Genomic DNA, 26,005 nt, shown 5'->3' with positions numbered 1-26,005 from the left:
ATTTAATGCTGTTAGGCTGAAAGATTAACATGGTTTTGGCACTTCTGCTTTCCCTCCTTTCTCGACTTATCCATGCCATGGTATGGATGATGGAGTTTGAAGGTGTCTCTTCCTTACTCTTAGTTGTTTCTCTAGCATCTCACCTTTGTGTTTATTTTAAATGTTAAATTCTTTAGAGCTAGGGCTGCACAGTTTAATACTACAGAAGCATGTCCACCTGCCATCATGTATACATGTTCTAAAACAGTAATTAGATGAGTTACAGGTCTACTCATTCGTAACAAAGATCCTTTCTGTCTGCAAACAGAGTTCCTTTTCTTTTTCTCCTGCTGATAGGTTTCTCTTTCTGAGTCTTAAGTCCTTGTCCTGGGTCTAGAGGTTGGATTTGGAGACAGAGATATGCCTATTGATTGTGCTGTTATCAGTATTACTCTTGGGCTGTTCAAGAATGTTTGTCCTACCTACTTCTATGAATGTTTCCCATTCCTCTTAACATACCTGATCTGCTTCTACATTTGTTTCTTCCTATTAATTACTTGTGGATTTCCATATGGAATTTCACAGTGTGAAAAAGCGTATTTTATGGAGTTCTTAAGTTTTACAGAAAAGAATAATATGAATTAAAACTCTTGTGCAGATATGAACCGGCACCACTACGCTCTCTATGTACACAACTGCCGACTTGTTTTCCTCTTTCGCCAAGATCCTTCAGAGGGAAAAACATACAAGCCTGCTGAATTTCATTGGAAACTAAACCAAGTAAGTTTGGAGAAACAGTTGGTAGGATGTTAGAATGCAGTAAGGACCTCTGAAGCCTAAACTCCCGGATAATATACTTATTAATAAATATTTTTACACCTCCAGACTTCTGGTACCATGTTTTATAGAACGCAGCAGTGGGTTTTGGGTTTTTTTTTTGTTTTTTTTTTTGTGCTCAAGTGTCAGAGATATCTTCAGCTATCCCTGTTAATCTTGAATTGAACTTTACTCCTTCAGTGACCTTGTTAAACCCAATGGGATACTCATGCAATAAAGTCCTATCATTGTCCTGAAGGATGGAAAATGTGGATTTAGGCATGAAAATAAAGTGGCAGTCTTTAGATGTGATGTCAGTTATCTTCACTGAATACAATATAAGGTAGTGTTTATGGAAAAAAATGCAAGTATTCCAGTTTGTTTATGGCAGTTAAGTACTTGTGAGCATGTAACTTATTTGCATATAAGATAACATAAAAACTTTTTAATCCTTCTTCACATTGAAATAAAATTTGTGGCACTTTGTACCTTGCCAGCTGTAGCTACACGTACTGTAAATAGTAGTGAGTCAGTTTGATTAATAAGATATTTACTCCACAGGAATAGAGTAATAGGCCTCTGAGGGATGCAGGTACTTTCTGCTTCCTATTTAAGGGAATTTTGAAGCAGGCATAGGAAGAGTTGTCTGTTTATATTCTCTCAGCTCATGTATTCTTAATTATTTTAGATTATGAAAGGGAAGGCTATAAAAGCTAATGTTTACTTTGGTCTTGCTCAGATATGCAAAACTCACTGTTATTTCTGTGAATTCATGGCATTTATGATCATGAAGAATGAGATAGAAGGAACTAAATATTTTGTGTTTTCCCAGACCACTGCATCTGAGTGATAAAATAACCCTGCATAGCTGTCACTTATAAAAGGTTCTTTTAGTTGCTTAAGATTACTATTACAGGTCTGTTTACCAATTATTTAAGCAACGAGTAACATACTAACATAACGTATTCTGTATTCTGCTGGTTTTTGTACAAGGCAGTGTATACTGTTTTGATGGTAAAATGCCCATGTACATACTTAAGGAAAGATAATTGCTTTCCAAAAACTGTAGTCAGCTTGCACTATAAATAATTTTGTCATGGAGAGCTTTGTTATACTGAAACTGGCCATGTTTTGCTCTAAACAGTTTCTCTCGGCAAAGATGGATCATTTGTCACGTAGTGTTGCATAATAATAGTATTTCCAAATGTGAGCTGTGGTTGCAGACATGTATTTTCCGATTTGAATATATGCTGTTGTTATTTAGATCTTATAAAATTAAAGGAACAGAAATACATGTAGCTTCCTTTCTTGGCAATAGAAGAAAAGAAACAATTTATGGTCTTTAAACAGATAAACATGTTTAAAAGTTGCTTTGCTTCTTTCAGATGTGTTCCATATGTGAGACACAAAACGTATTTATGCAAGCTTATAGTTTGTATATATGTGTGCATGTATATAAACACAAATTGTGTATCAGATACGTTTATTTGATTGCAAATTTTTAAGCAATTAAAATAGAACTTTAAAAACTTTCTTTATTCAGGTGTGTGACAAAGAGTGGCATCATTATGTCCTCAGTGTTGAATTTCCAGCAGTAACGCTTTATGTAGATGGTGTTTCATATGATCCTTTCCCAGTGACTGAAGATTACCCACTTCATCCTTCAAAGATAGAAACTCAGCTAGTAGTTGGAGCATGCTGGCAAGGTAAATATTTACAATTTTACAATTATTAATACTTTTTTTTTAATGAGATCTTTGTGGTTAGCTTAGAAGTACATAGCTAATCTTTTTAGTGCAATGAAAGATAACTTGTTAAATCATTTGCATGTTATTTTTGCTCCTATCTAATATCACATTTCTTCTCTTAGTCATTTTTTTTCTTGAGTGTTTTTTTGCCTGTTGGTCACAGGTGTGTATGAAATACGAAACTACTCACTAAGCAATATTCCATCAAAGTGATTTTTGTGGTAACCATGGGAATATAGACAGCTTATTTTTAATAACAGTTGTAAGAGTACATCTTATGTTTTAGGTTACTATGCAGAACGTTAATTTCAAGTAGGTCGAAAAGCATATTTTAGAAAAAGTAAGTGTTCTCATAAATGGAAGCATGGCCCACAGAGAATTCAGCAAAAGTGATGCTGTTTCTTGGGTATTTTACTATTTGTGCTTATAAAAATAAACATAGAAAGCATCTGCATTAATATATGCAGACTATGGCTTAAAATACAATTTTATGCAAGCTGTAAAAGCTGCTTGTACTCTAATACTAGTGAAGACAGCTCTGTAAAGCTTGAGAAAATGGAGAAGAATCCATCTGAACAAGGAGCATTGGGGGTGATTAGCAGGGAGCTCAATAACAAAGCTCTTAATTCACAGTCATGAACTGGAATGTTTTGCTCACTGGTTAAATTAAATCTTAGCTGGTGTAAATAGCTGATCGTTTTGGTCAGAGGAAGAACAGTGTTAAATCACTCATGTTTTATTGTTGTTCAGAATATAGACGATAGTTGCGGTCTGCAATAATGCATAGAAGTAGCTTGTGAATGAATGATAAATGAAAAGCTTTGCGGTATTTTCATCAAATTAGCAGTCTTCTATCTTACAGTGTCTCTTTTCTCTTTGAGATTTAAGGCTTTGAAATGTGAATGAACGTTAAATTATCAAAATATCCTCTCCCCCAAAATTACTGTTTTGTGATGAGTTTGCTACCTTTCAGTATTAATGTTATTTCAATGCTAAATTCATTCTGTTGTTCCTTCCTTTAAATTACTTTATTTTACTGTAATTGATCTCTTATTCTGCATATGACTTTCAAGCTATCTGTTCTAACTCAAAAATAAGCTATAGTGGCTGGTTTTCAAGGAAGTGCAGCTTGTAAACTGTGTTCCAGCTGGGTGTACAGATTGTGTTATGGCTTTTATACATGCCGTGTCCTAACAAAAGCATATCCATTTAGTTTACAAATTCCTGTGCTTCCTTTGTCATGCACGGTAATTCCTTACAGTGATGGACATTGACACTATTATATAATTCTTAAATTTCTTCTGATGTGAATTTTCCTTTTAATAACAGCACTGAGATAGGGGTATTAAAATTCTGGAACAACAAGAACTTCAGGATCTAGCTTTCAAGAAATTTCACTGGCAGCATGACTTTTTTGTTATTGTTTTAGAGGATTAAAACACAGCAAAAAATATATGTATGTCAGGGGTGAAGTTAATGCTTAAGGCCATCGCCTTTGTCTTACCAAGATTTTTTAAATAAATCAGGCTACCCTAAGTTACACATGCAGTTCATCCCTAGGGAGGGAGAAGTTTTACGCTTTCAAAAAAGTTTTTTTTTTGTTTGTTTTAACATTTCTTTAAAAAGATTAAAAGCTGTTGTTCTTTTCTTCAGAAGCTTCCATTTGATACATTGACTGCTTAGTGCATATGGTACTCTTAATTTGATCAGAAATTTGTGTCAGTAATGACATCTTTTGATCAATGTTTAATACCTTTTGGTGATCTACTGATATAGGGCGGATCATACCTTAATTTACACTTCAGTAGTTGAAGAGGAGATAATATTATTCAGAAGAGGAGATAATAAAGTATGCCAGTTGATAGATTTGCATCTCACTACTAATCATGGTTTGTGTGAGACTGGGTATCTGTAAATATTATCCCATGTGACCATTTTTACTACAGCTTGCAGAGGGGGCTCCTCAGGATTGTCTTGTCATGAATGTTATGTCCTTCTAACAACACAGTAGTGCTTCTTCCCTGAATTGCAGCTATTAGTGTTTCAAAGAGCTCGTAATCCTTGAGAAGCTGGGTGGAGACTTTTCTGGGGGAAGTATTGCTGTGTATTTTTTTTCTGTGACATAAGAGAGAATTTGCCAATTCTTAACTACTTGGTCCCTTCCCTATTGTCCTGTTCTTTGTCTTGCTTTTCTACAGAATATACAGGAAATGAAAATGACAATGAAACTGTGTCCGAGACCTCTGCAGGTTGCTGGCGTTTTTTCCCTACTGTTTTATTTCATTTTTAAGCCAAGGCATTGCTTCATCTCACACATAGCATGAAATGCAGGCATTGCATTTGGGCCATTGACCTTCACGTAATCTGCTCCTAGGCTTGTTTCTTCATTGTGCTTTTATTTCCAGTGCTTCACCAGCTGATTGTTTTCTGTTGCATTCAAATGCACATCCATGTACAAATTTGCAACCATTGTGATTGCAGTGAAGTGGTGTAAAATAAGTTGCTAATGCAAAATACCAGCTACAATTTCTTAGATCCAGTTTTGTTGAAACATAAATGCACTTTATCCTCTATATAGGTGTATGTGTATCATAGAATTATTGAAGAGGTTGTGAGGGACCTCTGGAGGCCAGGTAGTCCAGCTCCCCAAAGCAAGACCAGTTTTAAAGTTTGATCAGGTTACTCCTGTATAACTTAAAGACAGACCTGTAATTTACAGTGGATACTCGATCAGAAATTGGTGTAAAGTTCTAATTATAGCGAATGGGTATAAAAGCTTTGGCTCCCAGGTATTCCAGGTTGGTTGATGCTATAGGGTTTTCATTTTCCTAGACAGTTTTAGTGATGGTTCCAGTGGATTTTATGACTTAAGCTGAGACATTTTAAATTACTGTATATTTCTAAAAGAATATGTTCAAGGTATGTATTCTTTCTGTAAAGTTTAAGAATTCCTAAAATGATCTAGAAATAATTAAGAAGAGATTCTAGCTATGCACCATGTTTCAAGCTGGCAAGGATGTAACACAATCAAGGGGCTAGAAGGTGGAGCGGTACAAATCTAAACTGCAAATTGTATGATTTTTAACAGGATAATTAACTACTGAAAACTTTTATTGAGTTATAAAGGGCATCCCTTAGAATCTTTTAAACAGGCTTAGTCATCTTTCTAAAAATCTGTTGACTTAAGAAGTGATGAGTTTGAAATATGGATTTCTGGGTGGTGTTCTGTGGCTCATATTAATTAGCAAGGTGGACTAGGTGATCATCATGATCCCATCATCAAAATCTAAGGAATGCTTCAGATGCGTATTGGGTTGGGATTCATCCTACCTAACTCAGAGGTCTAAAAATGAATTATCTGAATTTGAACTACTCACTTCAGTCAATTCAGAGAAGTAGATACTTTCAGAGGGGAGCAATTAGCCTCTCCTATCTTAGACATCCACTTCAGGATGAGCTAAATCACCTTGTGAGGTGTATTTCTCTCCTTTGAGTCTGGAGAGAGCCTGAAATAACTGGTTTAGATTTAGATGACTAACATCTAGCGGAGTGACACTGTCTTCTATCCTGATAGACATTGCTGATTTTATAGAGAACTGACAAGCAGGTAGAAGGTGTTACCCTCAACATGAGGATTCAGGTTGCATAGTTCATCTCATTGGTTCTATCTTCCATTTCTTAAGAACACCACCTCGCTGTATGGGCAAAAGAAATATTTGTTATGGAAATATTAGCCTCAGTTTCACAGTTCAAGATGGCCACACCTTTGTGTTTTGAAGGCCATGTGCATGGTGAACTGTTTAATTCTTTCTTTGTGCTTGAACGTTGTCACAAGGTTAACACCCAGAATGGATAAAAACTAACTTGCATGTATATACATTGTGGTACCACAAGAGGTATTTGGGTTTTTTTTTAAAGAAAAAAATACAAGAAATAGTGAAGACCTATAAAAGACTTTTTTCCTCCTCCCTTTATGAAGGTGGTGAACTCCACATGGCTCAGTTTTTCCGAGGCAACCTGGCAGGCTTAATGATTCGTTCTGGTAAACTGGAAAACAAGAAGGTGATAGATTGCCTATATACTTGCAAAGAGGGACTGGATTTACAGATTGCTGATGGTGTTGGCAAAGGCATGAAGGTAAAACTGCATATGAATAAAAGAAAATACATATACTGCTTTCCTGATAATAGATACAAGTTTGGCTGGTATAGCTAGTAGGGGTTTTCCAGATAAAATAAGCTAATCTATTGTGATATTTTATATAAAAAATTCCATGAAAACTAGCAAGTCTTCCTTGTATCGACATGGTCTCAGTGGGCTTTGAGAGTCAAAGTTACTGCATTCTCTTTAAGTCTTGAAGAGAAATTTTGATTTTTCAAAGCCTGCCTGTTTTACCAGCTATGCAATGGTGTCTAATAAAGGGTAGAGTTTCTTAACAAGCAGCTTAATAGAAAGACCTTGACTTGTATATCTTTTTTAATAGCAAAGTTGTGTGAATAAAGCTGATTTTCTCTTACATATATAGCTGTCTTTCCTTCATATTAGTACAATCTGCATATCAGCACTGTGATAAGCACCTAGATTTTTTTTCTTGAAGAATGAAATGCTAAATATGTTTGACTGGAATAGGGATGTGAGCAGGGAAGTTAAACTGTGAACTATCAGGCCAGTAAATAGTGGCCTCATTACTTGTAATACAGATGCGATTATCTTAGCACTTACCAGGCTAAGCAGTGCTGAACTTCTAGTTTTAATTAGCCAGTCCTGTTACTGTTTGGATATTCTTTTTTTCCCCCCTATTGTTTCAGATCCATATGAACCCTAGTCAATCAACACTGACCTTAGAGGGCGATGATATCGACAGAGTTGATAAGGCCATGCAACACATTTCCTATTTGAATTCGCGCCAATTCCCAACACCTGGGATCCGGAGACTTAAAATCACCAGTGTTGTCAAGTATGTCCTAATGCTGAAATATATATCTCTGTGTGGTGATAGTGGAGCCTGGAAAAATGCATGTGTATCTCAGTTGTGATGCACAAAAGGATCTTGCTGAATGTAACCATCACACATTTTAATATGGCTAATGTTTTCTACACCAGCAGTCTGTTTTCTTCCTGAAATGTAATGAGAAATGTGTAAGATAGGGAGCTATCATTGCAGGGGTGTACTTTGAGGCCATCTCCAGTATCATGGCCTTTATTGCAGGTATTATGTGTGACTGTTAGTCATAGCATAGAAAATGGGGCAAAATGTTAACTGTGAGTAACAAATACTTCTGATGTTGTTCCCTTGGTGGGGAATTCTTGCCTGTATTTTCAACCTGTTGATGAATTTATCTAAGACTCTTGGGTCTTGGACAGAGTTTGTTTTTTTTTTTTAATTTATAAACTAATTAAGTCACTGAAATGTTTCATGTTTTAATTATGTAATAACCACTTACTCTGTGTAATTATGCCTCCCCTTCAAATAGCCTCTTTGACTGTGCAAAACTGCCTCTGTATCTTACAGATGTTTCAATGAGGAGGCATGCATCTCCATTCCTTCTGTGGAAGGGTATGTAATGGTCTTGCAACCAGAGGAACCGAAAATCAGCCTAAGTGGCATCAACCACTTTGCCCGCTCTGCTTCGGAGTTTGAGAGTTCTGAGGGTGTTTCCCTCTTCCCAGAGCTTCGCATAATAAGTACCATTACACGGGAGGTGGAGCCAGAAGGAGATGGAGATGAGGATCCTACAGGTAACATCCTTTTCTGGGTAGGACTGTTGCCTATCTTTTACCCCATTCAAAGATCACTTTGGAGGATCTTCCTTCTGCTAAGAGGCATGGATTTCTCTGGTAATGCGGAATCTAGTAGAACGATAGAAGGTGTATCTCTTGTGAGAAGGGGTTGCTGCACTTTTGGGCCTACAAAAATTTTCCTAGAAATGGTAGTAAGCTTTGGCTGTTATCTTAGGGTAAATGTCCCTTGTTTATGTTTTTTTATCATCATTATTTCTTGAGTACTTGGTCTCTTTACTTCAGGCCCAGATCTCAGTATGTGTTCTGAGAGGAAGAGTTGCGTTTGCATGTGAAGTTTTATAGTTCCTGGGCTCTTGTCTACTTCACCTTTGTTTCTGCTTATCTCTGGCTTTTTCTCTGTTTTTTAGTACAAGAGTCTTTGGTATCTGAAGAGATTATGCATAACTTGGATACATGTGAGGTGACAGTGCTAGGAGAGGAACTAAATCAGGAACAAGAAAGCCTGGAGGTTGATATGACACGATTACAGCAGAAGGGCATTGAGATGAGTAGTTCCAGCCTTGGCATGATCATCACAGGTAAGGGTAACTACTTCTGGTCTTGTCATAGGAAGGGTCTGTAACCAGTAATAATGGGAACTGCCTGCTTGATAGATGTTTTGTAACACCTTACCACAGATATTTCTTTTTTGACTAGAATTTCAGGCTCAGAGGTGTTTCCACTGTTTTGTGGAAAACCATGATTCTAGAAAATATGCTGTTCTAGAACCTGCTCTGTGTTCTCCTCTCATGTCACAAATTGCAGGTTACAGGTGGACTACAGAAGCAAAGTACATTATGCCCCCAGAAGAGGCTTGTTCCTTGCACGGATAATGCCCTGGAGCATACATCATTCTTTTTTGTTATGCATTTAGAATATATATTTGCTATCTATTCAAAAGAAAGTATCCCAAGATCCCTTTAAAGACTAATTTTAACTAGGTCTAGGATTTTAACGCAAAATTAAAACACAGAATTTCAGTGAAGCCACATATATGTGCAAGTGTAGCTTAACAATGTTTAGACTTTCAGTCAGCAGGGAAAAAAATATCAGCCAAGAAAACCTGGGAAAAGAAAGGCAGTAATGTTTGTGAAGTATGCGATGCCTCACTAGTCTTTCGCGAAGTAACTGTTTTACTTGTTTCTTTCCCTCTGCAGGGGTTGATACTATGGCCAGTTATGAGGAGGTTTTGCATTTGATACGCTACAGAAACTGGCACACTGTTTCTCTCTTTGACAGAAAGTTCAAATTAGTCTGTTCTGAACTTAATGGGCGCTATGTCAGCAATGAATTTAAAGTGGAGGTATGTGAGCTCATCTGATCACTCTGAGAGTTATTAGAGTCTGGGTGGCAGTATAGATGAAAGTTGTTGCCTCAACACATTGATTAATAATTAATTTAGATTTTTATCCTGTAAATATTAGTGAACTTGTGCATCTTAAATTGTATTTTATATTTTAATGTGTTCTTAATCCTACATTTCAGTTATAAATAAAGCCATCTAAACAGACATGAGACTTGCATTGTAGCAGAAATGATATGGTTAATCGAGGTGTATGTGTGTGGGGAAAGGTTGAATTAGAAAGGCAGCGTATAAATTTAACAAAAAACTAGAGAATGGACTACTAGGAGTGTTGCTACATTGACCAGAGACTTGAGCAACCTTCATGTATGACTTTTAGGATTCTGTAAATGAACTTGCTGAGCCCTTTACTATTTTGCTTGTGTGATGCTTAAAACACTGACACTAAATGCTAGGAAGAAAGGTATGATATAAACTAGAAGTTTACTGTGAGATGCGAGAGAGCAGACAGGCTAAAATTACATTTCATCTGCAGTAGAATACAGGATAATTATTACTCAGTACAATTGTATCAAAGATATGGAAGTACAGCAGGAGATAACGTAAACGGTACTACAGTTTCAGTTGCTGGAACATAAAGTTATTTATTTTGAAAGAAATTGTCATGCATCTCTGTATCTTTTAACTATGAGCTTGAATTTCTACATTTTAAAGCTGATCAAGAGGATGTCAGTAGAGTTAATTGTATTTACCACCACCAGTTGGGTATGGTGGGCTGGGAAAGTTTAGGGAGCCTCTTGTGCTGCAGAACAGAGGGTTTTTTTATTAAGTAATGTGGTTTGTTTCCTGGGGAAATTCTGTGCGCCTGAGTCAGGATCTTGCCAAACTATTGAACTGCAGTTGCTTTCCTTGTTCTGTGCTAAACTTGCTCTCTTCCTGTTGTGCAGCTGGTCAGGTACCCTATATCGCGGTGTTCCACCACAGGAGGGGTATATTTAGCTCTGCTTGTTTGGCAAGGAAACATGAGATATGCTGTGTGAATGATGAGCTTGCAGATGTGCCTGAGAGCCTGCGATGCTAATGCAGGGTGTTTTCTCAACCCCTTAGCCCTCTGTCTTTAATTTGAATTTTCTCACTGTTGTTAGCTGAAGATATACAGCAGAATAATAAAAGATGGAAATGAAGAAAGTGCAATTAATGTGGCATGTATCTTTGTGTATATTGTTATTGCAGTATCAAAATGGCTTGATACCAAATTTGACAATGAACTGGCTTTATCCTTTTATCCTGAAATACCAGTGTTTGCACACAGACTTGCCAGACTAACTAAAACAGGTTTGAGGAGTGCAGTTAACTGCAGTACTAGAGGGTTATGTGACAAGAAGCTATAACATATGAGAAGCTACTGGTTGGGATGATTGTTGAAATAAGGAATTAGGGCCCCTGAGACAAACCATTGCTATTTTGAGAGAGAATTGGATGCTTACTCTGGGAAATAGATCTTCTCTGTCTCTTCGGAGGTAAGCTGGTTTATTTCTGGAGCTGAACATTTTCCTTTTGTTCTTAGGTGAATGTTATCCACACAGCTAACCCAGTTGAACATGCTAATCACATAGCTGCACAACCACAGTTTGTTCATCCAGTGCATCATACGTTTGTTGATCTCTCTGGTCACAACTTAGCTAATCCTCATCCATTTTCAGGTAAGTATTCTCAGTCCTGAAGTTCAGCTGTTTTTTGCTTATGTTAAATTTTCACAGAGGCTTCTTGTTGCAGAGAGTTTTTTTTCCCAGAGGCTAAAGCTGTGTGTTAGACTAATCTAAGCAGCTGCTCAGTCCCGTTCTGCTGTTGCCCAAACAGGGAGGAGCAGATGACTAGAGATCTATGAAATATCTTCTCCAGCCAACAGGAAAGATCTCTCCAATGTGTACATTGTATAATGCGAGGTATACTGCTCTCAGAGAGAACTCTAAGACCTAGATAAAGGACTGCGAGGAACTGGGACAGTATTTTTTGTGAATGGCATGAAGAAAGAACCGCAGTGTTATTCCCTTCATGAATTGTGGTATCTGCCCTTTCTATTTTAAGGATACAAATTTGGCATGAGTGTAGGATGAGAGGAAAAAAAATAGGCATTTTAGATAGGAGCTTACGTAGTAGAATCTGCTTTCAACATGGCGTCAGTCTTTCAGATTGATTCTGTATAGGAACTAAATTTTAGTTCTTGTTCTCCCACTGACTTGTTCAGTGACCTTATACATTCTGCTGCCTCCGTTTACCCACCTGTAGTATTTGTATAATGCCGTCTCCCTCTTGCAGGTAATGGGAATGAAGGGTTAGTTATTAGCCTTGTGTAAGAGTTACTTATCAGTATAGTCTAAGAAATTGCTTTTATTTTCTTCTTGCAGTTGTTCCAAGTACAGCCACTGTTGTGATTGTAGTTTGTGTCAGTTTCCTGGTTTTTATGATTATTCTGGGAGTGTTCCGAATCCGAGCTGCACATCAGAGAACAATGCGTGACCAGGATACTGGGAAGGAAAATGAGATGGACTGGGATGACTCTGCCTTGACCATCACTGTGAACCCTATGGAGGTAAGGCTGGTGTCTCAGCACTTCCCAGCAAATGCCCTCTTCCAGTTGTAAGTGGGTATGACTGTCAGAGAGGGGAGCAGAGCGAAAACAACCACAGAATGCAGAGCACAGACATTGACACTGTGAGTTTTTAATGAATGCCCCATAGTGACAAATCCCAAGAGTAGTTATGTTTGGGGTCTTGCATGGGTTGTAGCTTTGTGATACGTAATTGGTCAAGAAGTACTTGATTCTAATGTCAGGTTTTAGGGGTCAGTGTCTAATACTAGTGGTTAGCATGTTGCATGGTACCTTAACCACAGTCAGCTTTTTTCCCAAAGTTGGAAAAATTTATTTTTGAAACACTGTTTTATGATGTTTCCTTCTGCTACTATTGACGTACAAATTCTTAGAAAATCAGGAACTAGTAAGAAACCTCAATGCTCTTTGTGTGTTCTCACTGGAAGATCCTTTTTCAATATTCTTTGAAGTACTGGATAACACTTAAGATTTTGTTTGTTTAAATCGACAGGATTGGTAGCAATGTTACAAAACCAGAGAACTATTTTAAAGAGAGCCACTTCTTTTTCTTTTTTCTGGTTGCCTAATTAGCGCTGAGCATCTAGAAACAGTAAGGAATCTAATAGCTTTTTCTCAGTATAGTACCTTGTGTCCAAATTCAAAAGAAAAAAGAGGAATTTAGGCCAGTATGATATCAACAGCTAATTTCTGTCTTAACAGACTTATGAGGATCAACACAGCAGTGAAGAGGAAGAGGAGGAAGAGGAAGAAGAAAGTGAAGATGGAGAAGAAGATGATATCACTAGTGCGGAGTCTGAAAGCAGTGAGGAAGAGGAAGGAGAGCAGGAGGAGGACCAACAGAATGTCAATAGACAGCAACAGCTGGAATGGGATGATTCTACCCTCAGTTATTGATTCTAGCTGTTCCCTTTGTCTTTATGTTTCTGCTCTAGAAGACTCCACTGTAATCCACTCCATTGTTCCCAAGGATTCATGGTGTACCAAAAAAAAAAAAAAGGAAAAAAAAAAGTCATTCTGGCCAGTAGATTCAACCAACACACATCCCAGTGTCTGTGTTGTATTGGCTAGTTCCTGATGCTGTTTCTAGAATTGTAGTTAGCACCTCTTTTCCCTCAGCCATGCCTCAGTGACTGGATTTTTTTACGCTATGTGAGGAACCACCTTGCACTTTTTTCTTCATGTCATCTCAGCTAAGTGACTCTACAGATCTGTAGCCAATGCACATGAATTTCTGAACTGTCTTTTTTTGCTCAGTGAAACAACTTTGGCTTTGTTCCTTTTACTCTTTCTGAAAGATGCAAAGATTGCTTGTTGACAAAGGGTAAAGTTGCTCATTTTAGCCTGTTGGTTTTTTTTATCTTTTATTTTTTCCAAATTAGTGCATGTGTAAAGTGGCAGAATGAGGTTAATATGTAGAAGATTAACAGACTTTTTAATATTTTGTAAATATATTGGAATTATGTAATTATGTCATTTGTGGTAGTGAAAACAGGGATTGGGGTTTAAAACATGCTAAAGTAAGAAATCATGAAGCATGAAATAATACAAGTCTCATACTACTGCAGCAGGAGCACGGGCACAGTTATCTAGTGTAGATGTTTCAATAATAGTGTCATTGGCCTTGCCTGCCATGTTCACTCATGCCCTGCTCCGATTTTTTTTTTCCTTCCCCTCCTTTATTTTTGCAGAGGGAACAGACAAGCTTGTGAGAAACTGTAAAGGCTTTTAGGAATCTCTGTAGAGGTTCAACTGCCCTGCCTAATACAGTTTGTTTTGGTTTGGGTGTTTTATTTTCCTGTTAAATTTTGGTATAAGGACTTTTAAGTTATTGGGAGAAAAACACTACTTGGACGTTGGGCAAATGAGTCTGCTGTTGCTGTGGGGTGTTGCCACAGCTCCTATTAATTGCAGTGAGGCTGCCTGTAGTACAATGATGGTCTGTTCATGTTGCTGGCAGGGTGGATTATTCAGTTGATTGTTACGCTGGTAGCTGAAGCTGGAAAGCCTGCGACCTGTGTACCTGCGCACCTTGGCTACCAGTCTACATAGATAGGTATTTTGTTTTATTGGCGTTTCGATTTTTCTAATTTGGGAGTGGGAGGGCTAGGGACATAGCTTATATCATTCCTACTGAACACACTCCTGTTCATTCCCTGTAGCTCCTTGTACAGTAACTTGGACTGTTGGTGTATTAAGCCTTTGTTTACACTTAGTAATTGTGTTTTCCTGCTGGTGAAACTACAGCATAAACTATCCAACCAGAAAATGTTGGGATTCTTGTTAATATTATTCCAAGTTACAGCCAATTCTGGTTGTTTCTGATCAACGTTCTAACTTGGACTTGCAAAGGACTTTTTTTTAAAGAAATGGCAGAAAGGTACGAAAAGTAAGTTATGACCCCCCTGGTGGAGAGTGCTAGATTTTTCGTAAGGCAGGTCTTGTTCATTAAATTTATTTGGTCTCGTGCAGAACCTTGAATTATGAATATCTACTTACTTGATTTTTACATTTGGAGGTGGCTTAAAAAGTAACTTGTTTTACTTGCAACAGGAAACTAGGACTCATTCACTCCTCACGGTAAGCACGGTAAGCAAAGTTCCAGTTTTTGATCTTGTGTGTAGTCTGCCGATGTTCGAGGTGCCCAGGACACATCTCATAGCAGGCTAATGGCTGACAGTACACATCACGGGAAATACTGCACTGGGTAAACCTGCTAAAGGAGCAGCAAGCAAGCCAAATGGTGGGGAAAGAGGGTCATAATTCAAAGAGATAAAAATTGATCCAAGTGTTTCTAAATTTTTTATTTGATTTTCACAGCAGACCTATTCTTACCTAGTGCACATCTTGACTCCTGATGTGTGTAATGGGATTGAGTGGTGGGTTTTATCTGGGATAAAACTTGACTCTGTGGAGTGCCTTTTACTATAATAGAGGGATCTGGAAGCAGGGGAGAAAACCCACACAACTAGCTTACTCTTTTTTTTTTTTTTAATGTAAAATTTTAGATTTCTAAAATGGGGAAATGGTTTTGACTACTTCTGTGGTAATATAACTGCTAGTTTTAAGTAAACTGGGGAACTTTTAACTTATGTCTGACAGTTGTCCTGTGTTAATGTGTAGAAGACTTATCCTTCCATATACCGTCACTGTAGCTGCTGTATTTTAGACAAAAACTGATCATGACTTAATGGTAATACTGAGAGGTTGTAAACGTCCTGATGCAGTTTGTAGCCACTGTGGGTATAACTTTTCAGATGTGTATATTGGTAACAGGTCAGTTTGGAAAGTCTATAAGCTACAATAAATTTCTGGTTCTAAAGGCTGTTTGCATTTATTTATCATTGAGTGGAGCAGAGTTGAATCAAGTTGCACCTACTGTGTGCTAGTCTGTCTCTCCTGGTGACAGCGGTAGTGTTGTGTTTTGGTTTTGGAGGGGGGGGATTTGTTTACTAATTTCAAGCATAAAAGACTGCCAGCATGTGTGTATAATTTATCAATCATTTTTATTTTTAAACTTAAAAAACGTGTACTTAAACATGTAAACATTCTCTTCATATAGAACCACCGTGTGATGTAAAAATATACTTCCTTTTTCAAAGGGAACAGAATAAACACAATTCATAGAGAGTAAAAAAAAATAACAAAAATGTCTCTAAATAAATAGAAATAGTAAAAAGTATCGCTTTGAGCTATTTATAACATCCAAGGGAGGGTAGTTATTTACAGTGAAATCTAATTTTTTTTTTTTTGGAAGTGATTTAAGTTTCAATCTTTGTTACAATTCAGCTTGCTGGAGACTATCAGGTGAGATACTGCTTTGTAATTTTGGAGAAAGGATCTTTGCTGACCTGATACAACCTTCTGACTTGTATTCAAGATACAGTTACTATTCCAGTGGCACACAAGGGAGGAAGTCCACTGGAAACTCATTGATGTTTTTACTTTTTGTAGTTAAGTCAGTTTTCCAGAAATAAGTAAGTGACCCTTCTGTAATCTGTGCTGGATTGAGGAACACCTTTGGAATTGCTCAGTTCTTGCAATTTAGGATGATATAACTTTGTTTATTGCACTTACAAAATTGAAGGACAGATGACATGAGCCAGTGCTGCTTTGTACTTCTGTAAAACTATACTAGGGCCCGAGTTTCTGGAAACATTACAACAGCGGCTGGAGGTATGAACTGCTGTGAGCCTGCAAACCAAGTGCTGACACGTGACTAAGGAGAGGCTCAGGTAAGAGTGCCTTGCTGCCGTACAACAGACAGGACCCTGGATTTTCAGTTTGTGGTAAAGTAAGAGAATTGCATTTATGTTTATAGAATTGCAGTATATTTCTTCCTTCCCATGAGAATGTACAAACCACTGATTAGATTGTTGTGGTTTGAGTGCATCTCAACTTGCATGTGGCCTGATATTTCTGCATACTTTCCTTTCCTGCTCCATGAATCAGCTGAATAAGGAAGGAAATAGCAATATTTATCATTCTCTAAAATAGAGCAAAGTTATGCAGCCATCAGCAACTCTACAAGTAAGCAAAGTCAGTGCGTACCAAACCCAAAAGAAGGAGCACGAAAAGGCCATAAACGTCTGCTTCTCCCTACTGAGGGAGTGGTTATTTAAATGGATAGCAGTCCTGTTTTCTCATTGTCCGATTAGCATGCAAAGAGATCTAAATCACTGCATTATTTTCTTCTAAAATCAAAGCAACTGTAAAAGACTGAGTGTTGGGCCTCTTTTTCCATTTCTCTATTTCCTGTTTAGAATCTCAGCAGGATCCCTGCCCACCTTGCTCTATTCTGTGATGGCGGCAACTTTTCTATGCATACCATTAACCTGGAGTGCAGAACACTTGGTTTCCACAAATCTGGCCCTTAAAAAAACCAAAGAATTAGAAAAGGCTGCATCAGCTTGTTAGAGGATGATGGTGGGACCTTGTACAAACCACCATAGAGGGGCAAGTGCCAAAGTTTTGATGCACAAACGCGGTGCTGAGCAGAAGTAGTTCGCATGTGTTAGCCCTGCATGTTAGACAGGAAGTAGCATCAGATATGGTGCACAGCCACATCTCGCTGTGAAAGAACAGCTGGCTGTAAGTTGCTGACACCTGGTAACTTGCTACCCCATGGAAACCATTCCATTTGTCCAAGTCCTTATAATGCTGGGTTTTTTTTTATATGGATGTAAAAGATAGAAGCATCCTACTGCTCCTATTTTAAATTGTACCACCTGGAAGCCCTTCTAGCCTGTGAAGCATGAAGCTATTTAATTGGCACTGTAAAGTTATCCCTATAATATTAAAAACATTAGCTAAAAAACATGTCCATGGTTTATTTTCATAATTTGTTGACCAGCTCAGTTTCATAGCAGTAGTCTGCTAATGACAAATAAGGATTCACTGCTTTTTAAGATTAAATTTGAAAACCAAGGCCACTAACTGCTGTTCAGTTTGAGAAAACTGTGAGTAATGTTCTAGCCTCAGAGAAACCACATCAGTGAAAGTAATTTATATTGCAGAAAGCTCATCTTTCACAGAGGACAATGCTCAAAGAAGGAAGTTTGTTTTAGTCCAGTCTTGTCTCTAGAAGCGGCAGCAGTTCTAAAGTGCTGGCTCCAATCAAGATGTTGTTTCGTTTCTTGCAGGTCTGATTGATTGTACTCATTTATCCACTGTTGTTTTCTCAGTGCTTTAGTCAAATTTAGTCAAATCCGCAGCTAGGCTTTCAGTTCTAGCTAACTAACTAAGGTCTGTAAAACAGAAAGTACACAAAAACAACTGCTTTTTGTAGCTGCAAACATGCTTTCACTATTACTTATTATTGAATGATATGCTGAAGAAGGTTGTATAATAAATAATTGTTGGGTCCGTTAAAAGGGCACAAGCCGTTCTATCTTGAAATGTACTGGCCACATCTCAGTCACATACAGTGTCATTTTAAAGGTATAAAAAAAGATCTCTGAGGATTATGTAAAGTTACAGTGAGTTTGCTTTTACATAACTGCTTCTTCCAGGATCAATGCTCCATAAGAAGCAACCTGGTTTATATTAATATATACAAAACAGTATGGGTTTTATTAGCGTACTAGAATAGACTTCATAATATAACATCTTTTATGAAAAGAAACAGCAAGAACTTTAAATCAGAACTGAAACTAGCTACAACATAACACTAAACCATAAACTACTAGCACTTTTGTATGTAAAGACAATGAGGGAAAGGTTTATTAAAGGTGTAAAAAATTATCATATTTCCATTTACTGACCAAAATTAGTATTTACTATTCCTTTCTACTCTGGGACAGAAGTTACTTTTTTTTTTTTTTTTTTTAAAGACAGTGTTAAAATAGCCAAGCAGTTGATGAAAAAAATTATATTTTAACTAACTTGTCCTCTCAAAAAACCTGATGGACTTGTACAGCAATATAGGGCAGTCATCACACCACTGCCCCAAATACAGGAGTACTTGATTTAAAGTATTTAAAAGACCTGAAAGTCAGGAATGAGTTGCACTTAAGTGCTGAATGCAGAAACACTATCAAACTTTTCCCATGACAGGGAAGAGTTATTAGGAATAAACTTAGTTATCAATTCAGTCTCTGTCCTAAACCTGCATTTTTTGTGGGAATTTTAGACAAAAATAATTCAAATCAGGTATGAACGCTAAAGTTAATGATGACAGAGTAGTCCATCATTTGATACTGCATTCATCTCTTGTCAGCTGAGAATCAGTATATGGAATGCCTGTATTTCTTTTTACCCACATCTTCTGTGAGTTTAAAAAAAAGGTTGCTCGACCTAGTTAAGGACGTACAAGTCAAATGTATGAATTAGCTTTAGGGAGGCCTTGCAAAAAGGTCTGAAGCTGAAAATTAGACTATGCCATTCCTGAAAAGGCAGGAAAGATAGCACCTCCATAGGAACATAATGTTGTAGAGAACATGGGAAGATGGAAGGAAGCAGCACAGGGAACTGCTCAAGGAAGCAGGTACTAACCAGACTGCTCCACTTATCTTCCAGCACGACCCATAGGCTGCAGCCTGCTTGACGCCCTCGCTATGCTCACGTGAGGCACTGAGCGGTAGCAGTGGCTCCTGTCCATCTGTCCCTGTGCAACACCAGTGCTCAGAACTGCACACCAGGTGAGGACACTAGCTGGAGACAAGAATATGACACAGGAGTAGAAATATATGATTAACTACAGCACCGTGTGGGGAGGGCAAGGGGAGAGATCCTGCTTGGGAAGGAAACGTCCAGCTGTAGGTGCAAGCAGCGGTAACTGCAGCTTGCTCTTTGGCTGAACCCCCACACCGACATGCAGTCTCTGCACCCCAGCTCGGAGGAGGAGGAGGAGGAGGAGTGGGGAAGGGAACAGGGAATATCCTTGTAAAAGGATGAGAGTGGAGATGCAACTTACTTAATAATTCTAACTGCGTGATACTCGCAGTAATTTTTCAGTGTTAAACCCATTCATTTGGCACTCCTCTGCCCTAACACAAGAAGCAAGCTGGCCACAGAACAGCACTGCCTGTCCCAGCTGACACTGGAACTGCAGCGTTGTGTCCCAGTGTTTAGGCGGGTGTAGGCCAGGGCCCTGCACGCACCTATTACAGGGAAACTGGCTGGTAGAGCTCTAATGCACCCCAGCAGGAGGTACATGTAGCAACCAATGCTACATATGAGTTCTGAAAATGCAAGCCTATTATTCACAGGCTAAAAAATAAAATAAATGCAGAAACCCGGGAGTTGCCTGAGGCTAAAATAAAGCCTGGCTTAGGAAAGGAAACAAAAATACCTAATTCATGGGCCAACCAGAACCTGTTCTGCTGGCATCAGTTTTGACAGCGATGGATGGGTTCCAGTTCAGTTTAAGAACACTTTGGCCTCTGTAGCAGAGTGACAATATGGGTATTTTTACTCTGTCACACTGCAGAGAATATTTGTCCAAGTCTGCTTCAGTGGTGATCTTGCTACACACTGAAACAGAGTAGGAGCGATCTCATGGCGAGTTAATGCCTCTGAGCTGTAAGGGTGTGTACCTAGAGCAAGGGCTACTGTGCAAGAGCTACAGATAGCACATTCTCAGTGTTCGGTTAAATTTTCAAGAAAATAGAAATAGACACATTAGTACACTCACCCATTTTAAAGGCTATTACAACTGTCTAAACTCTTCCATTAAAGGATGTATTTGAAGTTTAACAAGTTCTTAAGGATTCAGTACATCTACCTACCTTTCTTTGTATGCAGTAATTTAATTGCCTTATGTCTCCCCCTTCGGCCCCAGAGATCTAGAGCGGACACGATTATGCAGCTGATGACAGTCCAGCAATTTTCAGTCATGCAGAAATGTCTGATCTTTAGGTATGCAGGTGAGGGATCTTTCTTTAACATGGCAACATTCATCAGTCTTTAGAAACCTGTCTACAATTGCTGGACTCAGTGCAAGTGGTACTACATTCTCTTGGAGCAGGTGCACAGGCTGACTCAGTTACACTACTGCCTGTTATCTTTGGATACGTTGTGTGCCAGCCAGTTCACTTTGGTTTTCCAGCTCTCTCGAAGGGCTTCATTAAACTTTAGTCTGAAGTGCTTCAGTGCCTCCTCATCTGTTTTTGCTAGAGCTAGGGAATCCTGGAGGAAAGAGGCAGAAATCAGTGCAGCCTCACTGAAAGTGCAACTAAACAGTTAACTGCTCAACCACTAAAATACTTGCTTGCTAAGAAATTAGTCTATCAAAAGGGACACTGAGTAGAAAACAAGTAGTCATGAATTGTTTTAAATAGTTAACTGTAGTCGCACAATTATTTTTATTCGGATAAACGCATCCTACTCTAAAGCTGGGAGCATAGAAAAGAGGACAGGGCTAGGCTCTTACAATTTAAGAGGCAGCTGGGAAAAGGCAATGATACTCAACCAAAGAGGAGCTCTGTCTCCTTCTCTGCAAGCTGGTTCTACGAGGTACCTACAGCCTTTGGGCTCAAGAATCTGCTGAAGTTATTCCCTGAGCACCAGTCAGGTGGCTCTGGCATTTCTGACATCCTGCACGTGAGTGTTGGCCATCTGCTCCTGGTTTTTGCAGTTCAGTTGCTTTAAAGAATATGGCCTTCTGCACTGAACTATTATTCCTCATTGAGTTATAAGATGAGGTATTACGTTTTAACCCTATCCATGCTCTACTTCTCTTACCTTTAGATACTGAATGTCTTTAGAGCAGCTGAGTTCTGGCAGGCCAGCAGCTTTCATCAGTGCAAACAAGTGCAGGAAGAGAAGACCATGGCGCCGCAGAATCATATAGGCTTTTTCACAGTAACCCCTGAATCTGTTCAGAAAGGAAGGTGAGGCAAAGGAACAGAGACTGCAAGCTGTACTATTTTATACAGCGAGACTAGGTATTAGTCGGAACCATGCTATCTGTGTTGATGACACCTTCTCTAACAGGTAAATAATCATTTACTTGCTCTCCCTCATGTATATATTCATATGGACTAGCTAATGTTTCTAAGTCACTCAGTGATACAGTTTAGCAAGAGCTAGAAACATCTTGACTGTATTGGATTATCTAGTTCAGCGATGCATCTGCACAGCTGCAAACCCAAGCCTGACTATTTCTGAGCACGTGCACAAAGGACCACAGGCTACAACATTCACGGATTCAAGTGCTGCAGTATCTCCTTTTAGGCCTTCTGCTGCACAGGGAGATTCCTCAGTTCCAAGGTAAGCAGCTGGACTCCTCACAAACAGTCACTTGATGAAGAGATTTTGGAAAAAATAGCCAGTTCAAGAAAGCTGTCTAATCTAGGCAAAGGGAAGGGGGTCATGCTTGAGCCTACCTGTGCTCTACCGGTGTAGATTTACCTCTGTCTCAGTTAGGTTCTTTGGGTGGCAGTGGGGACACTACCATATTACACCTGCTGGCTGAAGCCCTTGTCCATCACTGGACAAGAGATGGTCTCAGATGGTAAAGACTGGAGACTCGTATCTGAGAGCTACAGAGAGCTGAGCTGAGTCTCTCAGTGATGTAGGTTACCAGTTATTGATGGCATAGGAATGGGAATCTAGAGCGTAGTAAGGATCTCTTCTGTACCCCAAATACTCAGCATCAAAAGGCAAGAAACTGCAATGATAACAAGACTACCAAGGAACTTGGTACCACAAGCAAGAATACCATGTCCCGAGTGCTTCCTACCTGCGTAATTACATTCTCTGTTCTCTCTTTGGTACTGCCTTCTGTACTCCAGAATTGTTATTCTCTTCTGCAGGCAGCTATAGGCTACATGTCACTTGGTGGAAGTAACTACTGAAAACTCAAGAGCTTGAAAAGCTTAAGTCAAATTTAACTGCTAACACTTACCTTTCAAATTTCTCATTGTTGTTAGTTTTCCCTTGCTGGATGACATGCACAAAGTCATAGGTTAAGATGAAAGGAACTCGTTCTCTATTAATACCAAATTTGGTCTTGAAGTTCCCCAAAAAGTGACCAAAATCAATATGGAAGAGCTGGAAATAAGCAAGAAATAACTGTTAGCAGAATAGTACCACTTGTAGCTGATCAGAGTTGATCTCTCTTCAGAGTTACTGTATTCAGAAAGACACTAACCATAGGATTTTGGGAGGGAGAAAATTAATCTTTCCTATGTCACTCCTTTGGGGAAAGAGGCAATGTTTACTTGCGAAGATACTGACAGTCCTCTGTAGCATAATTTGAGTGTTAGCTAGGACAAAAATGGTGCTTATCTCCTCAGTACTTGGTATATCTGAAGAAATTTCTATGTTTTTTCTGAAGCCTTATTGTATCACTACTAGTAGAAGCAGAAAGAACTAAAATGGGCTGGTGTCCTACTCCACCAGTGCAGTTTGCAGTCCCAGACTGTGTGGAAATAAGATGTCCTGTTTTGAAGTTGTTACAAAATATTACTTGCTTAGGTAAGGCTTTCTTTTTTGTTAGCAAGCAGAGCAAAGCTGTCTCGTCACTACTGCAATGATGGGAAGGAGAATCATGTCCTGACTGTTGTACACGATGACAATTTTGCAGAGCTGCTCTAAACCCTAGAGTATAAACAAAACCAATGCTGTATACTGCAGGGCATCAGCTCCCCCAAGCGGACAAATAACTGAGCGGCCCCTGCTCAGCAGAAGTAGCTTTGCGGGCTCCCTGCCCACCATTTCATTTCTATCATGAGAACAGGCGATCCTACATATGGGCTGCTGCTCAGCACATGCTGAGCATGTTTCTGTGACTCTGACTACATGTTTTAGGGGAGTAAGATGTAGAGGAGCGGGATGCTACACAGAAACAGTGCAGACAGGCAGTTGCCCATATCCGAGAGAGATGATTCTCAAAACATCAGCAGTCAATTTCTAATTTACAAGTATGAACTGGCTGACCTAGAGACCTACTGGACCTGAAGGAGACTTACCTTGCACAGCCTAACACAGCGTTGTTTTAGGCTTTGGAGAATTCACAACAAGAAATGTACCTTACCTTTCCTCCTTTACCAGAATACTACTGACAAAGCTTAGGTTTGGTACATGTCCTGTTAGCAAAGGGATTTTCCTTTTCCTACTTTTGCCCTTTGTCTTTCACACAACATAAGAGAAGATATAAACTCTAGCAGCTGATCTTGCAGAAAAGAGAAGTAAAGGAATTAATACTGTATATGTATCAATGCGAAATTAAAACCATGCTGATCACTTGCAGTCATTTAAAAACCCCTATACTTTTTCTAGGAGGAAGACTATAAGAATTTCAGCTTGGGTAATTACCTGAGGATCTTAGCTAGCACCTAAATGCAATTTGTAATTCTGCTAAAGCCAAGTAAGTCTTCATACTGGTGAGTGCAGCGCTTGAGTTTGCATCTGCTTAAGTCTGCAGATAATTTGAGGTCTGAGAGGTATGAATTGCTCCATTGAAATTTCAAAGTGGGTATTAACAGCAGCCTGGTAAGAGATTACATTGGCAGCTGTAGGCGGTGGAACTTGCAGAAGAGTAGTATTTAAATCATAGAACTTTATATACCCTCTCACTGACAAAAGCTATTGAGAACATTTGTCCAGTCTGCCTCCTGGCTGGCAGGTAAGAGGTACTTTCCTTAGCAGGAGGACTGCACTGGGATGTCTCTGTACATTGCTAAGTAGCATTCATGCCCCACTTCCCATACTTCAAGAGCAGCAGTGGATCCCCATACCTGGCCAGTTTCCCGGATCATGATGTTATCACTGTGCCGGTCCCCTATTCCCAGTACATACGTTGCCACGCAGTACCCAGCGCAAGAAAGAGTGAACTCCTCTATAGCTTGTTCTAATGCTTCACTGAAGAGAATAAGAAAAAGAGATTGAGAAGGAATTTTACTTTGAGCTCCAATACTTCACTGCTGGGAAGGTTCTTGTCTGTATAGCCTCCCCCATGCAGACCTACAGTAAGAGAATTACATGGCTGAATTTACTTTCTGTATTGTCTCCAGAGGGACTACAAGAACTAGCTGCAATAACAACTGTCCATAATCAGAGAGGTCTGGATAAGGCTCTGTCCACACTCTCAAGTAAAATGGTTGGTGTCAGCTTATTTCTAGGTTTTCCCAGACCCAAAGACTAAGTGGGCTGCTAGAATGATTTCTGTTGGGACCCTCCAAGTTTGAGCTGGGTAGGACTGATGTATTGTTGTTGTACCCAGTAAAAGGCCAAGCTGCAGAGCTGTTGTGCTGCTTTATTCTTTCACCCCACATAATCCCTTCTGCCCCATTTCCAGCTGCCACAACACTGACTGCTTATTTCTGGAGAAAGCAACAGGACTGATGGGAAGGCCAAGGGTTAGATTCAGCCTGAGGACAGTGCTACCTTAAGCTGTCAAAGATCAAAAGAGTTTGCAAACAGTACCCCAGATGCCTCAATTTCTCTTCAAGACCCATACAGATCCACAAGATGTTTTCCAGTTTGTCAGGCAAGAAGAGGAGGAAAAGCAAGCAAATAACGCTGCTATATTTGTTCAGATATTGCTGGACAGCTTGGAAATATGCATAACAAGGGAAAAATTAAGCAAAACAGAAGAAATGTCTCCACTGGAAGGAAGCAGTAAAACAGCACTGAGTAAAAGGTAAGCCCACCTACCCTGGGTTCTTGGATTTTAGCCAGTTCAGCAGCGCATCTTTGTTGAAGGCCGCAGTGGCCACCATGTTGCTCTTGGTCAGCTGGATGTTGGCAATGGTATCCGAATGCATGACTACTTCTATCAGTCCAGTCTTGTCGCCTGTGGAGAGGCAGCCATAAGGGGTCATCCTGCAGAGATGAAAGAAACCCTTGCACTGAAATCTTGCCCAGAAGTGGGTCGTCTTGACTTTTAAGATTTCCCTTGTCTGCTATATCAAGGGCAAATTGCTAGGGAAAAGTGCAGGAGGCCTTTGTGCCTGTTTCACATTTGGACTCGAAGAAAACACTGCAGTTTTTCCAGTGTGCTCAGCCAGCAGAAGGATCCGTATTGCTGAGGGCCCAGGTACTTTCAGCTCCCTGTGCTTCAAAGGTGCTAAGGGAAGCTTGCACTTAGGGCAGCGCACAAAGGACAGAGTACAGTATAATCCAGCTGAAGGCTTAAACTAAGCCAACTGTCAAGCACTGATTCGTTCTTCCCAGATAGCTATGAGAGCACCTGGAAGGCTGGTCACTATTAGTGCGGGGCCTAACTGACACTTTATAGGAAATTGGTAAAAGAGACCGATCTAAGCCCAGTACTATTTACATCCTAACTTAATAGTTGTGCAGCGCTATCTATATCTTAAC

At 39.2% G+C, this 26,005-nt stretch overlaps 2 protein-coding genes across 2 annotated transcripts in view; one reads left to right on the top strand and one right to left on the bottom strand.

The window, feature by feature from the left end:
• Positions 1-15,560, top strand: part of CLSTN1 (calsyntenin 1) — a 40,704-nt gene extending 25,144 nt beyond the window's left edge. The window contains exons 9-19 of the mRNA XM_067311281.1: positions 638-759; positions 2,339-2,501; positions 4,742-4,792; positions 6,523-6,680; positions 7,352-7,500; positions 8,056-8,282; positions 8,693-8,863; positions 9,482-9,627; positions 11,195-11,330; positions 12,036-12,220; positions 12,941-15,560. Coding sequence (XP_067167382.1) covers positions 638-759; positions 2,339-2,501; positions 4,742-4,792; positions 6,523-6,680; positions 7,352-7,500; positions 8,056-8,282; positions 8,693-8,863; positions 9,482-9,627; positions 11,195-11,330; positions 12,036-12,220; positions 12,941-13,135 — 1,703 coding nt within the window. The 3' untranslated portion in view covers positions 13,136-15,560. The remainder of the gene's footprint in view (positions 1-637; positions 760-2,338; positions 2,502-4,741; positions 4,793-6,522; positions 6,681-7,351; positions 7,501-8,055; positions 8,283-8,692; positions 8,864-9,481; positions 9,628-11,194; positions 11,331-12,035; positions 12,221-12,940) is intronic.
• A 161-nt stretch (positions 15,561-15,721) lies between these two features.
• Positions 15,722-26,005, bottom strand: part of PIK3CD (phosphatidylinositol-4,5-bisphosphate 3-kinase catalytic subunit delta) — a 61,126-nt gene continuing 50,842 nt past the window's right edge. The window contains exons 19-24 of the mRNA XM_013960545.2: positions 25,340-25,507; positions 24,421-24,544; positions 22,587-22,732; positions 21,422-21,554; positions 20,467-20,866; positions 15,722-19,390 (exon numbers count right to left, since the gene is read on the bottom strand). Of these exons, the coding sequence (XP_013815999.1) occupies positions 20,729-20,866; positions 21,422-21,554; positions 22,587-22,732; positions 24,421-24,544; positions 25,340-25,507 (709 nt within the window). The 3' untranslated portion in view covers positions 15,722-19,390; positions 20,467-20,728. The remainder of the gene's footprint in view (positions 19,391-20,466; positions 20,867-21,421; positions 21,555-22,586; positions 22,733-24,420; positions 24,545-25,339; positions 25,508-26,005) is intronic.

The sequence above is a fragment of the Apteryx mantelli genome, chromosome 26 (assembly GCF_036417845.1).
Source record: "Apteryx mantelli isolate bAptMan1 chromosome 26, bAptMan1.hap1, whole genome shotgun sequence".
In the NCBI taxonomy this organism is placed as follows: Eukaryota; Metazoa; Chordata; class Aves; order Apterygiformes; family Apterygidae; genus Apteryx; species Apteryx mantelli.
The sequence above is the reverse complement of the archived record's forward strand: the minus strand, read 5'-3'. Positions and strand labels throughout refer to the sequence as shown.